Genomic DNA, 13,573 nt, shown 5'->3' on the forward strand with positions numbered 1-13,573 from the left:
AAACGAATCAAGATATTTGAAGGTGCCCAAGATGAATATTACCTACGACTTCGGATCCAAGACATACCCTGGCAGAAGACACTACTGTACAATCTGTCAAGTCGGGGAAAACCTAGGTTGCCGGCACTGGATGAGGGTTCTATTTGCATAGGTTGGTATCCTCGTAGTAGTCTAGGGGCGTGCTCTCCATGTTTATCTACAAGGCTAGGATCGTAAGCTTGGTTATATTAAGATCATGTATTTCATTGAGCTATGTCGTAAGCTAGCTTAATTGCGGAAAGAAATAGCTTCCCCTTGCGCTTTTGATCGCATGAAATCATTGCAACTGTCCGGCATTTGAGTTCCATTCCAACAAATTCAGGATTCCAGTTCCAAACTCGCCAACTGCGAGGAAAAGGCTCGCCGAACCCACTCCATGTATGTCTTCCACTTGTGAAGATCACCCGATGCCTCCGCATTGGGGAACGCTTTGCTCAGTTCTCTAGTAATCTTCAAAATGCCGAGTGATGCCTCCTGGGCCTTCTCTAACTCTTGTTTAACGGCGTTCTCCTTTGGCTTGAAGGAAAGCACAGTAGTGTAATGCTCTGACAAATCATCCAACCGCCGTTCAGTATCCTCCGGTGCGATCTTAATGAGTTTGGATGTCATGAGATTGCTGATTGCACGGATATCTTGCTCGTCATCGATACCCGCGACGACGCGGTCAAAGAGATCGGCTATATGGGTGCGGGAGAAGGAAGTGTCGAGCGAGGCATAGAGGGTTTCGTAGGCACTCTGTAACCGAGGATGTCAGTGGGGGTCTACGGTGGATAATAAGAGATACTGACCTTTCGCAAGTCGAGACCATCATCCACTTTGTGTTTGAACGGACCCATTTGTACCTCACGAATGAGCTCTGGCTTGATTTTGGTGTCACCAAGAACAGCCGGCAGCAGCTCTTCGAGGTGAGGGAGCAGAAGATCCATCTTGTTATGGATGGCAGAGTTAAGGGTGGTCAACGCAAGTCGGTGGTTGCCCAAATCACTGTCACCAAGCATGTTGGTCAAAAGGGGCACCATCAACGGTCGCAGTACATCGTTGTAAGCATCACTTGAATCAGCAAGGGTGTAGCGGAATGCCGAAATCACCACGCCACGAACAGCCGGGTCATCGTTGGCCAGGTATTCCTGTAAGCATGAGGTTAGTATTGGTAACATAGAAGAACGAGCACGACTTACTGCAAAGTGGGGAATGTAAGCACCAGGGTCAAGGAGTGCCAAGCGACCCACACACTCAGCCCCGACAGCCCGGTTGTCTTCCTCCTCAGACACAACAAGGAGTGCGTGCCACAGTTTGTGGGCGGATGGTGCAAGATCCGGACGTACGACCTCAGGATGCTGGAGTAATTCTCGTACCGAATGGAGAAGCAAGTAGCTTGAAGCATTCGATTTTCCCAACCCATTCAGAATGATTGGGAGATAAGCTTTGACACTACCTGCGGCAGCATTTCCGAGGGCAGTGGCGGCAGCCAAGCGCACATGATCCGACTGAGATTCGAAATGGGGAATGAAGAGACCCGGGGTCAACGCGCACTCTGAGCCCATTCGCAAGCCGATTTCGCCTAGGATAGCAAGGGCAAGGCATTTTCGGCTATCATCACGTGCAGTCTTAAGTTCTGTTGAGAAATCTTCCATTGTGACTCCGAGGTTCGGTCCACCGTGAACCAGAAGGGTGCCGACGGCTCTTCCGACCACTGATGAGTCGCCTGTAATTCCAACGTCACGGAGAAGATTCTGCATCAAACTAGCACCCGCACCTTCGTCACCAATGACTTTGACGAGCAGCAACAATGCTTTGAGAACAGTTCCGACAAGTGGTTTGGTCACGATTGAGCAGATAGAAGAGATCAGACTGTCATTGACCATCAGTTTTGCGTTGCCAGGGACAAGTTTGGCAATAATGATCAACGTGGGCGTGAGCGTGTGGAAATCAGCTGCCGTGAGAAGAGGCAAAGCAGCATTCTCCAGTGCTGCGATCGTGTCGGGGGTGAGGTGAGATCTTATGTTGGAGTTCATGGAAAGACTGCGGAGAGTTTCTAAACACGCGCCTCTCAAGGCACGATCGGATTTGCGCAAGTTCGATCCCAGCTCAAGGGCGACATTGTTAACCCAATCACTGGAAACATCCTCTTTACGGCTGGCAAGGACGACGACATCATCAACCGCACGAACAGCGGACAGACGAGTGGTCTCGTTCTTCACCCGGTCGACCAAAACAGCCAGGCCATTAGACCTCTTCTCGGATGAAAGGAACGCCACACCTCGTTCTCCTGATGTACGTGCGAGAATCACACCGAAAACATGGATCGCCCGTTGACGGACTTCGAGATCAGCGCTTGTGTCGGTGATTCGAGAGTGGACAACTTCATAGAGCTTCTGCAGCTGCAAAGTGACATCGGAAGGATTGGCAGATACGCGTGGGGGTGTAATCGCTTTCACGATTTGCTCCACAGCGCCTAATGCCTCACTGCTGACTTTGTAGTTGCGATCGTTGACGGCTGCAACCACTCCGGGCACCAGGGCAATCAGGAATGGCAATAGCGCGTCGGACAGATGGGTCTCGGCGATCACAGCAATGAGGCCCAGGGTTTCGATTTGGAGGGTACCTGCACTGACAGCAGCCCCAGTATGAGCCGCTGTGCTTCCCGACAGAGATGAGGTCTTGAGGGCATCCGCAATGAGGTCTTCAATTTGTTGAAGATGGTCTGCAAGACCGCCATAACGAACCAGGGAAAGACTTTTGAGGAGAATAATCGCAGCTTGCTTGAGCGGAATCGAAGCCTGCTTCCAAACTTTGACAAGGTTCTGTACAATTGAAGGTACGGAGCGGGCCAGATCAGCCTGAGAACCAGATTTTGGGGACGATGGCACAGCAGGAGAATCCATTGCTGACGAGGTTCCAGCACTAGGCTCGAAGTCAATCATTGACGCATCACTATCTTGGCGTCTGCGCTTGCGAGAATTCTTCGTACCACCCACGGCCTCCAGGAAGTCATTGGATGTGATGATCATGGAGCCCTCGCCGGTTTTCCGAACAAGCGCCGTCAATGTTGACACCACCTCAAGTTTCACACTCTCTTCTCTTTCCCTGCTAATTTGGGAGATCAGAGCCGGGGCAATTTGCTGAAACAAGGCGGAAGCATCCGAGGCGCGACCAAGCCCGTAGGTAGAGATGACGGTGTAGAGAAGCTTGGCAGCACATCGGCGTACCTTCCAGCTCATGTCGTCAATATCACTGTAGCCTCCTTCTTCCTCAAAGTCCTCGAATTCGTCGTCATCCAGGTCGGGCTCCTCCGTGGCATCGTCACTCCCATCATCCTGTGTGCCTCCCATCTCCTCATCGTCCTCAACTTCGGCAACGTTTGGATCATATTTTAAGAACCGAAGAGCTGATCGAGTGGTGTTCGTTAGGTAGGGTTGCATCTGTTTGTTGCAGGAGCTGATCAGCGCCTCAAGCGTGACCAAGGCGGTCTCGCGGAGCTCGTCCGCCTGGGGGTCATGTTCGTCGTCGGAGTCGGAGTAAGAGGACATTTTGGCGAGGGTAGAAGGACAATAGAGGTAATTTGGTGGAATGAGTAATGTGAAATTAGGTTGACTCTGCGGACACACGCGCTGGAGACGTTGGTGTTGGGGTGTCACCGTCACGGAGCCTGGAGTCGCAGGCAAGCTAGCTGCCCCGCGCTAGTCCCGATCTGGTAATAAACTCACGTGCGCGACCTCTACTGCAAAAAGTCGAGCAGATCGAGTGACGGTTGGGCACGTTGTTTGGAGGCTAGAAGAGCTTGAAGACCACCTTGTTTTCTTGCTTTGGCTCTTTTCTTGCTGCTCTGGTTCTCACCTACCTTGGGATCCGTCGAGGCCTGGGTCAAACCTTTCACGTCAACCCCTACAGGAGTTGACCCTCGAGTAGATGAAACCGTAGCTGCTCTAGACGAAGGTTTCGAGACAGGCTTCCTTGAATTTCTTTGAGGTATCACTGTCCGCTGGTGGCAGCGTAAACACTTGTACACTGTGGCACCTGCGGATGCCGATCCAGAGCTTAAAGGCTTGCTTTTTTTCGGCTTGATCTTAGTAACTTTACTCCATTGGGCATTTCTAATGCTACCACACGCTCCACAGTGATCTTTCTTCTGAAGGACACTCAATGACTTCGACTCCTCGTGGAGAAGCCGAGTGTGCACCGCTAGCAGATGAGCCGATGTCGATGAACCAAGGGGGACGGCCGAGACAGCCTGAATGAGAAAGGAAGGATCAATGTGAGACATTGTGCGGTCGTTCCTACTGAGGCAAAAGGAATTTAATTCCAAAATCCAAACAATAGTCAACTGAAAGACAAAGACAATGGAGACAAATGGAGGACAAAGAGGACAAATAGAAGACAATAGGCCAGGCCGTTTGCTATTTTCCTATTCAGAGATTTGCCGCGCGGGAGCTTAAAACCCAGCTCCACCAAGCCGCTTCTTCCCATCTACATCTCTCTGCTCTTTACCCTTTCCATCTTCTACCCACTACCCTTCTTTTACTCTTCACCTTTCATTTTCTTTCCTGCAGCTCTCATTGAATTTGTTGCAGGAAGTAAGTTACAAATTTTCCTTTCTGACAGCCTCATTCCGAGGTTTGTCTTCTTTTTCTGTGTTATCACAATCCGATAGCTCAGTCGGATTCGTCCACGATGGCGCCAGTGCGCATTGCTGTGGAAGGCTGTGTAAGTGACATTGCATGAATGGAGAGAACCCCCCCCCCACTTCATGTGACATATCCACTTCACAGCTTGTTGCTAATAATTTTTATATAGGGTCATGGCAGTCTCAATGACATCTATGAAACTGTGGATCGCAAAGCCACTGAAAAAGGCTGGGAGTCTGTTGACCTTGTGATCATTGGAGGAGATTTCCAGGTGGGTTCCCTTTCATGTCTCATTTCACACGAGCTCAATATTGACTGACCAAACCAGGCTTTGCGTAATGCTAATGATGCGACTTGTCTTTCCGTTCCCGACAAGTTCAAACAAATCGGTGATTTTCACGAGTACTATAGTGGTGCCCGTACTGCTCCTTACTTGACATTGTTCATCGGAGGCAACCATGAGGCCAGCAATCACCTTTCCGAGCTCTACTACGGCGGTTGGGTGGCTCCCAACATCTACTTCATGGGAGCAGCCAACATCGTCCGCTTTGGACCTCTCCGAATCTCCGGAATGTCGGGCATCTGGAAAGGTTACGACTACCGGAAGCCTCACTATGAACGGCTGCCGTACAGCAGGGATGACGTTTCTTCAATCTACCACATCCGGGAGGTCGATGTCCGGAAGTTGCTGCAAGTGCGCACCCAGGTCGACATCGGCCTGTCCCACGATTGGCCAAAGGGCGTTGAGATGCTTGGAGATTTTGCAACCCTGTTTCGCAAGAAGTCAGGCTTCAAAGCTGATTCCGATTCAGGAAAGCTCGGAAGTGTCGCTGCACGTCAAGCCCTAAATCATCTACGCCCTGCCTATTGGCTTTCGGCCCATTTGCACGTCCGCTACACTGCCAATGTGCCCCATGACCCACCTCGTACGGATTCCACTTCGTTGAGTCCCCCCGATCCTCATGTTCCTGCCTCGGATGCAAACAACGAGACCGTGGTTCCACGTAGTAATGTCAACACCAAGACCCTTGCTGGCCACCACTTGCTTGGTACTGCCACTGGAGACGAACAGTCTCGCATCAAAGCTTGGAATGAATTCGGAGATAAAGCTCGACAGGCTGAGAAAGAGAAGCGTGACCAAGATGAGTTCATGCGTATGGTCAGGGCAAGACAGCCCAAAGCTCCACGCAACATTACGTTCACCGAAACTGCCAAGATTGGAGGTGGTCCCATTCAGACATTCGTACGTGGCGCGGATGGAGAAAAGATCGAATCCGCCCCAGTCGACGGGGAGGACATCGAAAACCTCGACAAAGTCAGCCAGGGAAACAGCCCTGTGAATACCTCTTCTAAGGAGGCGGTTGCCAAGCAGGACTCGTTTGCCGAGACAACAGAAGATACCCAGACTACCAAGCATGTGAAGACGACCCAGGATGTCAAGACCACCAACGATGTTGCGGATAACATTGACAAAATCAGCATTTCTACCAGCCCCAGCAGCGCCGCAAGCGTGAAGTCTCCTCCGGCCGAGAAGGCTCTTCCGAAAGCCGACATTTCTCTGAACTGGGCTGATGATCACTCTCATGATCCCTGGTGGAGCGATGGTGCAGATGATCGAGCCCGCGAAGTGGAAACCGAGCTCCCGACCAGCCTTGAGAAGTCGTTTGTACCCAAGGCTACCGCGAATAACGCAAGCTCCGAACTTCTTCCACCCCCGGAGATGATCAAGAACATTATGACTCGGTTCCTGACCTTGGACAAACCACATAATCATGATGACTTTGTTGAACTACTGGAGATTGAGCCGATTTCTGAGCATGATGATACCGCGGTAGCGTCTCCCCTGCGACTCATGTATGACAAGGAGTGGCTGGCGATCACTCGTGCCTTTGCTGACGAGCTCGAGTTTGGTGGAAACCCTAAAGGCAGTGTCCCTGCCCACAAGGGATACGAATTCTATCAACAACGCATTGCCGAGGAAGAAGAATGGGTACGCGAGAACGTTGTTAACGCTGGATTGTTGAACATTCCAACTGACTTCGTCCCGACTGCTCCCGTCTATGACCCTAATGTTTCAATCAACACACGGGAGCAGCCGAAAGAGTACACCAACCCGCAGACCTCTGCATTCTGCAATCTGATTGGAATCGAAAACAAGTTTGACATGAGCGAGGAAGAACGTCAGGCTCGCATGGAAGCCGGCCCACGCCCCGATGAACCTCGTCACTTCCAGGGCAACCGTGGTGGACGTGGTGGACGCGGCCGTGGCGGACGTGGTCGTGGCGGTCGTGGTGGACGTGGTCCTGGACGCGGCGGTTACAGTGCTCGTGGCGGGCGTGGCAACTCAGGACCGTCAACCCAGGGCGCAGACGCCTGGTAATTTGCCCAGTTCTTGGCTCTCCCTCCGACATAGGGAGCGCTTGGGCGTTTCTTTGGTGGATTGCCGGTTTGAATGACAAGTGAGAGTCTTTTACAGAATATCTTTTACCAATTTCTTTTGTTTTGCTGTCTACATGTATCTACATGAACTTATGAATCCGCACTGTGGGTAGTAGGGACTAGTTTACTTTAGTCGGGAGGTCCCTTGTTTTCGACTTCAGTTTCTGCATCCTAGTGACTCGATAGAATAGCTTACTATGCTTTTACATCGCCCGTGTTCTACCTGCACATACCATGTATCCAGGGCGGTGTTTCTGTCACTTCTCTAGGCTGTGACTTTCCTATTGTTTCTGTTTTCTATTTCAATTGCTAGTGTCTCCCCAATCAATGAATGATACTCCAATTACAGATCACATTAGCCAACAATCTTCTTATTATAGTCCGTGATATCAAACGTCAGGCCACTTTAGCTTCTACTGGTTTCCAATATTGTAAGATGTAGTCTACCGCCGTATTGCGTGTAACTCGAGCTAATTAGCCCATTGACAAAGCGTCTATTTCCCAAACTATTTCTACCCACAGGAGATTAGAGAACAAAAATATAGTGGAGACTGGGAAATCAAAAACAAAAAAAGAAGTGCATCATCCGTGAATCGAACACGGGCCTCGTCGATGGCAACGACGAATTCTACCACTAGACCAATGATGCTGAGAAACCAAGTGGATCTGAAAGCTGATTCGTTGGTGATATCTAGTGATCACCAATTGAATACTTATCCATGAATCTTCTATCTTCCATTTCAGCCTGCCGCCTAGATATTTGGGGATTACTCTAAAATCGACCAGCCCCACGGAGCAAAAAAGATATGGATAGAGATTTCAAAAATATACATGTACTTAGCTAGTAGCAATAGACGAACTGGCATTGGAATATTTACTTCAATACAGGGTATTGGCTGGTCTAGTCTCGGCGACGGCTTTTGATGTTGATATGAATATGAACTGGGACGCTTTGGCTCAAGATATTTGAGCTCTATGATCTCTTCCATTCGAACTCTCAAGAAATTTTCACAGCGCGACTTTATCTTTGTTCCGCTTCAATGATAGATGCTTGGGGAACCTATAACTCAAGTCATGCTTTGCAATTCAGTGCTTGCTTATCATATCGTACCTAAATCCTACTATTTTCTTTCTATTGTTTCCGGGGCCTTATAGGCCCACAGCCCACTGCTGGTTAGGCTTTGGGCCCGGGGTTCGGGTCCATTTATGGGCTTTATGGAGGCCTACCTGGGGCTAGGCTACCTGATCAACTGACAAATAAAAAGGCACATTTTGCATAACTAGAGTAGCAACAAAAGTGTGCAATTATTAAATTCTTTTTATTTCTCTATTTTCCTATTCTCCAAAAATAATTGGCTCTTGAAATATAAAACTCCCAGGCTAATGATAAGTCCGCCAAATCTTTTCACGACAGTAGATGTTTAAGCTTAGGATCGATTTGTAAGGGAGATTTTCGATTCCTAACAACCCCTTTTGCATTGAGTGGCTATAGTAAATGAGATTGCTAATAATCAAACGAGGCATAACCTATTTCGGCCTAAAGCCCTTTGTTATCCCTAAGCTTTGCTTTTTTTTATTCAGCCTGACGTTGGCTGAGGACCCATGTTCGGTCGACATTTTTCGGCCCAGATTTATAATACTTCGACCGTGAATCTCTTCAAGTTCGAACCATATCATCCCCAGGAAATCTGACAAACCGACGGATTTTACAGATTTCTGTCGAACAGCTTTGCACAATGATCAATATGGTACAACAGCTATATAAGTTATGAAGAAATTACCTATTCTAGCGGTGTATAAAGAGAGAGATATATACTATCCTTTGATATATATTCTAACGATAGTGTGATTCGGAAAGGGTCGCATGTTTTATTCCTAGCCGGGGAAGTTGACTGCTGAATACTTTGATTTATATCCTAGGCTCTATGGTTATGGTAGATTTAAAACCCATAAGAACTATCTTTACGTACTGTTATTTCCAAGGTTAATGGTTGATAGACTTTGAATCTTGATTTGTGGAAAAACAATGAGTACTGTTCCCATTGTATCTGAGCATTTGGCTCATTCAATCTCCTCAATGCGCGGACGACTAGTGTTTTCCCCTGCCATGGGATCGACCCGCAGACCGGCAATCCTGTCACCCAGTCCAAATTGTGGACTGAAGGCATCTTGACCATCCTGGGCGCCGATTCCCCACATCAAAGACTTCTCCGACCAAGCCTCCAAACTTTCAATCAAAGCCCGCAGATTTCCACGAGCGAGCCCGTCCTCCTCAGAACCTTCAACGAAGCGAAGAGTGCGTAGTATAGCAGGGATGTTGCCGATAGTCGACTGTCCTTGCATGCTGGAGCCATATGGAGCTGCAAAACTGGGAGTGGAGTCGTCCAAAAGCGAAAAGCCGAACCCGATATCCTGGTTCCCACGTGTCTCCCGCGCTGCCTCGAGGGCTTTAAGAATGTCGAGGATCAGAACAATACTCGCCCGGCGGAGGATGGCACTCTCTGGTTCCCTCTCGAGGGTTATGGTAGCGAGCGCGAGTTCAACGGCGGAGGAAAGAATGGAAGGGCCGAGACCGAGGATGTTGACATTGATGGCTGAGCCAAGAATGGAAATGGCCGATGCCCGGATGCGAAGGTCATCAGGGGCATCATCTGCAGACGCACCAGCAGCCCATGCAGCGACGACGTTTGTGGCGTATTCCGATTGCTCTGGGGATTCCTCGTCCGAATGGAGTTCTGTGAGGTCGAGTTCAGAAGCAGCTTTGGCAACTCCAGATGAAATGGACCAGCCTTCGGGCATGGCCGATTCTTTTTCCTTGCGTTGCGCGCGTTCCAGTTCCCGTTTTTCCTTGGCAAGTTGCTTCTTGCGGATTTGCTGGGCATGTTGCTTGTTGCCACGCCGTCCTGCAACGGTAACCATAGCCTCGCCAAGAATTTTGGCCGTCTCACCGGCTAGTGCATCTCCCAATTCCTGGACCGTTCGTAGTAGAGACTCACCAATCCTGAGCCTTTCGTCCAATGCCCTTTGTTCACGTCTGTCTGCGTATTCCTCAACCAAAGTTTTGATCACGGTACGTGGGTGACGTGATGCAAGTGTACCAACTATCTTGATTGCGCCCAGATATGCATATTCCTCATTGCCAGCGGTCTTGGATGTGTCTGTGATAACTGAGAGCAAGAGTGCGAGGGTTGACCCTACATCTATAACGGGTGAGGAGTTGATGATCAGTTTCGAAATTAGCGATAGGCCCTCGGCCTGCACAGGTGGTAGATCTGAGTTGAGATTCGCAAGTGCTTGGCGATGCGTGTCAAGGTCCTGAACATGAGCTGGTACTGCCTTGATCGCAGTTTCATCTGCACCAGCAAGGTGAATCTCCAGCAACATAGACGAGGTAGTTGCTGGTTTGGAGAGGGTAGAAGGGAGAAAGGGAATGAGTTCATCAAGGTCCTTTTTAAGAGATTCAAGAAGAGGCTGGATTTCAGCAGTGGGAGAAAACTCCGCGGAGGCAAGAAGCGTAGACATCAAACTGAAGGCTGTTGAGACGGACTCGGAGGAGTCGTTGTCTGATTCCTCTTTGTCTTTGTCCTCCGCTTTCACAATATTAGCCAAGGATGACAGGGACACCTTGCTTTTTACTTTTCCTTTCGTCGCTGTTTCTTGCGCGGTAAATCTATGTAGCTCCCCATCAATGACTTGCTTGATAAGCTCTAAAACTCGGAGCGGGCGTCGAGTTAGTGCTTCTTTGAAGTTCTCAAGCAGCTTCTCTGCAACCTTGGCACTGACAAGCTTCTGAATGATGTTGTCATTTTCACCAACAGGACCTCCGCTCAATGTGTTGCCAGAGACCGCAGAGCCATGTGGCTGCACTAGCCAGTTTTGACTGACATAGAGAAAGATATCACCGGTCCGTTCCTCACTGCTAGGATCCGAGCCAATAAGACTAACAAAAAGCTCTGCTCGTGATTGGAGGGAATCGATCAGTCGTACCAAATTTGAATGCTCGTTTGTTTTCTCGCTCCTTTTTTGCAACGCGATTCCATCATTTGAATCTTTATTGTATGTCCACATCGCACCCCCATCCCAAAGAAGATTATCAACCAGCTTTTTAAGGGGTTGGGCTCCAACAGATATTCCAAAATAAGTCTGGAGCAGGGGCAACACTCTTTCATGGAATGAGGTCAGCCCTTCCTCCTGGGAGAAGCAGACCAGGCCCCACAATGGAAGAAGAATTGGATAAACGATTCGTTTCACGAGACCCGGGTTTGGATGCTGCAATGTCAGACATCTCAGTCTGTTTAGAGCCAGGTCCACTGTGACGCCATCTACTAGGACAATGGATGTGGGGTCCGTTTCCGCCGGGTCCGGCATTGAGCCTTCGATATCGGTAAAGCGACTTATCCATCGCCTCGACTGAGCATCGAGGTTCGCGGCGAGTGCATTGAATATCGGCTCCACAAAAATCGAGTGCCCAACAGTGCCAGGAGCACCATAAGCACGTTTCCCCAAAATTCCATTACCAACGACATATGACGCAGTTTTCCGCAGATCTGGATCCTCTCCGTCTATTAATGCTAGCAGCTGGGGGGCAATTGTCTCAAAATAGACAGTTGGATCAAAATCCGATGGCACGGAGGAGAGGAGTCGTGAGATTTGCATGATGGCCTGCACAGTTAAACGAGGTCCATTTGACTGGTCCTGTGCTTCCTGGCCTAGCGATGGGGAGAACTGTGATGCAATGAACATGATGGTTTGCACTACTCCGCCGGGTCGTAGCGGAACCTGCGAAATTTGGCTGGAAATTGTTGACTTGAACCATTGTGCGGTATCCGACTGGAGGAACGCAGACAATGTGGGCAACAAGACGGTTGTTGGGGTGCTGTATACTGTTAATATTACCATAAATAGCAAAAGCAATGTAAACATACTCATCAATGACCTTGGCTAGCGTTTGCTGATATGTTTTCCTATGAGGGGATGTCACGGTATTTGGATTGAAAGCTAGATCAGATGTGCCACTGATTATGTCACTTAATATACGACCACGAATGATCGGCTGGAGGCTTGGTTTTGGGTCGAAGAGAACGTCAACCAGAACGTCAATTACGCGGCGCAAAAGAGGCTCGTCATGTGGTACACTGCTAGCAACGGTTTGGGCCTGCTTCGCAATGACACCGGCTGGCAATACCGAGATGACCCGCTGTTGCAGGGGGATCCCAACACCAGATGATAGCGAAGGATATATTCCTTCTAGGGAAATCAGGTCCAGCAATGCATGTAGCATCCGACGACGCTTGGCATCTTCTGATGGTGAGTCTTCGACCTCCCCATATGACCGAAGAGACCCGTATTGGTCCTCAGGTGAAACAAAAGATCTATGGATATTGGTCAAGATATCCAAAGCCTCATTAATCACTGTTGGTCTTGCGGCATCATCACCAGCACTATCATCCTCCCCCGGAGTCCGACTGAGGATCTGCAGCAAAGATTTACCTTGAGTCTTCTGTATTTCCTCTTCCGGATAGTCAGCGCCAGAGACCTGAATGTAACTTGATATCTCGGATGTGCATACCTCGATCGAGGACTGGGGTCAGAAAGTTCTTAGCAATGTCAAATGCTTCGCGAATTTGCTGTAGGCCTCCCATCATAAATACTTGTAAGATCCTATCATGCCAAATTCACGCCAATGAGGGTATTGGCCTCATCGACATTGTCCACTTCGAAAATTGAATGAATAATCACGAACAATTGCGGCCTTGGCGTTTGTCGTTGATTATGTCATAACCGGCAAGTACCTACCTATAGAGTCACGCGTCGGTCACGTGGTAGTCGCGTCAGTCTCGTGGCCCGTCGCGCTTGTCCGCATTAGTGTTGTCGCGTCAACCCCAAGATGTTGTTACCAACTCCGTCTACTCTATCCACTACCCATTTCACACCCTTTAAAGAGACATCATAAACCGCCGTGGCCAGTTCCTCAGCTAACCCGAATCTTGCTTGTTTTTACAATATTCATTGGACCCAATCTCTGTTCAGACGTGCCGGAGTTCCACCGCGACTGTTTCCTGAGTGTGGAGCCACTCGAGTCTCTTGCCCTCCGAGGCACATGTACAGATCAACCCTCTTAGATCTTCATTTTCTTCTGCTGCCTTTAATGGCGAACCGTCACATATGTCTCGCCCTCGGCGACTCGTATCGTTTCGGCGCAGAAGACATTGGAGTCAAACCCTAAGCCCTCCTCGGTTCAATGTCCTCACAGACACAGTTTCACGGATTGCGCATGCCGGATAATACGATTAGCTGAAACAGACTGTGATGGTCCGATTAAGTGAAAGATATTCGACTTGGCCAGAGCCTTCGGGCACAAAAGACGGTTTACTATGCGTTATCCAAAAGGAGACCGCGTCGGTTTACCAATGCTGGACGCTGCATGCCGGTCACAAAAGGATGGTCGCCCTATGCCTCGGATACCAATT

The 13,573-nt window shown here is 49.4% G+C and overlaps 3 protein-coding genes across 3 annotated transcripts; 1 reads left to right on the forward strand and 2 right to left on the reverse strand.

The window, feature by feature from the left end:
• Positions 1-357: 357 nt before the first annotated feature.
• Positions 358-3,569, reverse strand: canA (putative cullin binding protein CanA; the record flags this gene model as incomplete). The annotated part of the gene is made up of 3 exons (XM_056869615.1): positions 358-774; positions 828-1,166; positions 1,218-3,569. The coding sequence occupies 3 exons, from the start codon at positions 3,567-3,569 to the stop codon at positions 358-360; spliced, it is 3,108 nt and encodes a 1,035-aa protein (XP_056734399.1).
• Positions 3,570-4,710: 1,141 nt separating this feature from the next.
• N7487_001868 (RNA lariat debranching enzyme) lies at positions 4,711-7,826 on the forward strand (the record flags this gene model as incomplete). The annotated part of the gene is made up of 4 exons (XM_056869616.1): positions 4,711-4,743; positions 4,834-4,935; positions 4,993-7,040; positions 7,595-7,826. 4 exons carry the CDS (start codon positions 4,711-4,713, stop codon positions 7,824-7,826), a joined length of 2,415 nt encoding a protein of 804 aa, XP_056734400.1.
• A 1,338-nt stretch (positions 7,827-9,164) lies between these two features.
• Positions 9,165-12,748, reverse strand: N7487_001869 (RTP1/Tango6 family protein; the record flags this gene model as incomplete). Its single annotated transcript, XM_056869617.1, has 3 exons — positions 9,165-11,979; positions 12,029-12,614; positions 12,673-12,748. The coding sequence occupies 3 exons, from the start codon at positions 12,746-12,748 to the stop codon at positions 9,165-9,167; spliced, it is 3,477 nt and encodes a 1,158-aa protein (XP_056734401.1).
• Between the last annotated feature and the right edge of the window lie 825 nt (positions 12,749-13,573).

Source organism: Penicillium crustosum (assembly GCF_028827405.1).
Source record: "Penicillium crustosum strain IBT 35664 chromosome Unknown utg000001l_segment0_segment0, whole genome shotgun sequence".
NCBI lineage: Eukaryota > Fungi > Ascomycota > Eurotiomycetes > Eurotiales > Aspergillaceae > Penicillium > Penicillium crustosum.